This window comes from Apium graveolens, unplaced genomic scaffold (genome assembly GCF_009905375.1).
Source record: "Apium graveolens cultivar Ventura unplaced genomic scaffold, ASM990537v1 ctg7566, whole genome shotgun sequence".
NCBI lineage: Eukaryota > Viridiplantae > Streptophyta > Magnoliopsida > Apiales > Apiaceae > Apium > Apium graveolens.
In genome coordinates, this window is record NW_027420430.1 from 31121 (window position 1) to 34630 (window position 3510).

The 3510-nt window shown below is 36.0% G+C and overlaps 1 protein-coding gene across 1 annotated transcript; it reads right to left on the reverse strand.

Annotated features, from left to right (window-relative positions):
• Positions 1–2769: 2769 nt before the first annotated feature.
• On the reverse strand, positions 2770–3123 carry LOC141704212 (uncharacterized). The gene has a single exon (XM_074507507.1). It carries the CDS (start codon positions 3121–3123, stop codon positions 2770–2772), a length of 354 nt encoding a protein of 117 aa, XP_074363608.1.
• Positions 3124–3510: the final 387 nt, after the last annotated feature.

Genomic DNA, 3510 nt, shown 5'->3' on the forward strand with positions numbered 1-3510 from the left:
CCTTTTTAAAAGGAAGATCTTAAATATAAAAATAGTTTTGGGATCCGCTCTAACTTTTGAAAATCATTTTAAAGACTCGAAAACACTTTAAAGAGTGTTTGGAGTAAAACTGATTTAATGAAGTAAATCAGTCCCCAGAATATTTAGAAAATGTCTGAATATTATTATTTAAATAATATTCCCATAAAAATAATCTTTATAAAATAATTGAAGTAGAAGTATTAAAACTTATACTTGAAATGAATAGCAAATAATCAAAGATATACTTATACGAAAGTAATATCTTTATTTGAATAATCAAAAATAAGTTTGATTATCGACACCTTATTCTTTAATAAAATAAAGAATATATCTCAGCAAATAATCGGAGTCATAGATCCTCAAATGAATATTCAAATAATATTCAATAAATAAAATAAGCTGAGTCATAATACCTCGAATGAATATTATAAATAATATTCATTAAATAAAATAAAGGAGTCATACATCCTCAAATGAATATTCAAATAATATTCAATAAATAATGTAAAGGAGTCATACGCCTTCGAATAATATTCGAAATAATATTCAATAATAAAATAAAGTTAAAGTTATCGAATAAACCTTATTCGATTAATAGTTTTAAAAACTATATCCATATATATATATATAAATATATATATATATATATATATATATATATATATACTCGGGAACATCGACTCCCGGTTTAGAAATATGTTCACCTTTTATCCCCTATACTAAGGGTATACGCAACTACTTGCTTATTTCTAGCATAGGTATTATGCAACTATAAGCATTGAAATCAACAGATAGATAACCAGATTACGAAACAGACATGCATATATACCATATTAGCATGCTCCAATATATCGCAAAATTTGCTAATAACAATCATGCAATATCACAAGATAATGCATATACATATATTTACATCACAACAACAGTATAACGGGTAGAAAACTTGCCTGAGCGACTGGGGTTACGAATGGCTCGGGACGAGTCTGGTAACCTATAAACAACAAGTAAGTTGGAATTAAACCAAAGTCACTTGTAAATCTATACTTTAACTAACTTAGACTCTAACGCTTGTTTTGCGCTCACTGATTCGCTTAAGCCACTCGGGTACCCTCGGCTCCACCATTTTTAATAATTTAACCTTTACGAGTTTTAAAGCGATTCCTTCGCGAGTGTCTTACCAACTGCCTAACACACTTACCATAAATGTTTCATACATTAATTAACCCTTTTTGGTCTTTAACTATGTTTCAAAGTAAGGCGAGGGAAAAAGTTTCGTTCGCGAAACGCCGTTACTTGAAACGGTCGTTTCTCCTAAACCGTGCATCGGAATCGAACGAACTACATATCAAAACGAAGCTCGTAACATGAGCTATCTAAACATGGCAGTGGTCATAACTAGCAGGGGGTTCTCGGGTCCTAATGTTATGCACAAAAACAGTCTAAAGAAAATCGGACGTTACGACGGCTATGTTTACGCGTTTTCCCAATTTTAAACCATTCAATACCAACCACAAATCAACCCCAAATCAATCATACAACCAATATCCCTCCAAACCACATCATAACAGCCCCAAAAATCCACATTAACCATTTATACTTATTCCTCACATGAACTAAAAGCTTTACTTAGGTTCTTTAACTAATTACCAAGATTTACAACTCCAACAATGCAACAAAACCAACTAATCTCTACAAACTCAACCAAACTTCAACCAATCAAGCATCATGCTTCACATATGCTATATCAAACACATTCAATCCTAATTACTCAAAACTAAAGCTAGGGTTTGTAGTTTATACCTTCCTTGGAGAGTGGAGAATCAAGAGAATGGCTTGGAATCACCTTTAAAGCCCTTATCCAAGCTTAATCTAAACAAAACTTCAAGAACACAAATTTTAGTTCTTGAAAACACTATTCACCATCTTCTTTCATGATTTATAGAAAAAGATTGGCTTGGAATTAGAAGCTTAAACTTATAGGAAGTATGTAACTATCCATGGGGAAGCTTAGATAATTACCTTGCTAAATAGTAAGTGGAGGAGCTTGGACTTTCATTTTTTAAGAAAACCACCCGAGAGCTTCATGAACAAAGCCTTGGTTGCTTTTGATTTTTGATGAAAATGATTTTTGCTTGGCTTGGTTGCTTGGTTTTTTGCTTGCTTTAGTCAATTACCTTCTTGCCCTTGAATTTGTGTGGTTCTCATTCAACCACACCTCCTTCCTTCCCATGTCATGCTATATCATCCTCATGATGTCATCCTCCCTTCCTTGTCCTCTTTCTATTGGTTGGATGACATCATTCCCACTAATCCCTTTGATTAACTTCCTAATCGTTTGCCTAATGACCGCTGATCTGTTATACGGTTCGCTTAACTTTCGTTTTCGTTTATCGTTTGAGGGATCATACCCGGGATCTTATTACTTAGGTTCCCTTAACCTTTCTCAATATATTGTATTCCTTTTATGATCCTCTCTATAATCCTTTAATTTAAATCCTTTTTATCCTGTTACCTTATACTCAATTCTCTCCGTATCTAGTGGATTTCCGGGAAAAACCAAAGTGTTCGGAATTGGATTCTGACGATCTTTACATACACTTATATACTTCATAGAGTACTAATAATATCCCATAAGATCAATAACAGAACCCCTACATAGCGTGGCAAGAACAGTTTTCTCATTCAGCAAAAACACTATTCATAAGGGTTTCAAAAATTTCCAAAAATTGGGGTTATTACAGATGTCTTCTATGGGGAGGACCTGCCCCCGGTTCCATCGGGCCTAAGTGCTGCAACATAGCAACTGCGGGCCATTTTCTGATCTCCTCTCGCTTCTCCAACACCATTCCTAGTTGGGAACTTCAGTACCATGTGGTAGGTTGAGGGCACAGCCTTAAAAGCATGGATCTCTGTTCTACCCATGATAGCATTATAAGTAGAGGCTGCCTTGACAACCTGAAAGTTCAACATCTGCGTGGCCTCCCTGGGCTCTTCCCCGATAGTTATGGGAAGTTGTATTGCTCCTTCGACTTTGCATTCCCCATGGTTAAACCCGTAGATGGGTGTGTTAGACGGAGTTAGCTGAAAATCATTGTAGCCCATCCTTATGAATGTTTTATGGAACAGAATGTCCACGGAAGCTCCATTGTCCACTAGGACCCTCATACAGGATAATTTCCAATTATCGGAGTGATAACCAGAGGATCATCCTGAGGAAATTTCAAACCTTCAAGGTCTGGGTCACCAAATTTAAGCGTCATCTCTGACTTAGAACGCTTAGATGGCTCTCCAACTATGCTCATTACTTCTCTTGCATAAGCTTTTCGGGAGTTCCTTGTAGTACCAGCTGCTGTAGGTCCTCCTGAGATCATATTGATTACTGGCCCTCGGGGCTGTGGGTTGCGATCTCTCTCGTTACCCCTTCGATCATCATCTCTTCGATCATTATCTCTCTTTTGGCCTCCGGCCTCTTCACCCTTGGTGAAACGT

Excerpts from the sequence above, each read along its gene's own strand:
- LOC141704212 (XM_074507507.1), bottom strand. The coding sequence starts at position 3,123 with ATGGGCTACAATGATTTTCAGCTAACTCCGTCTAACACACCCATCTAC.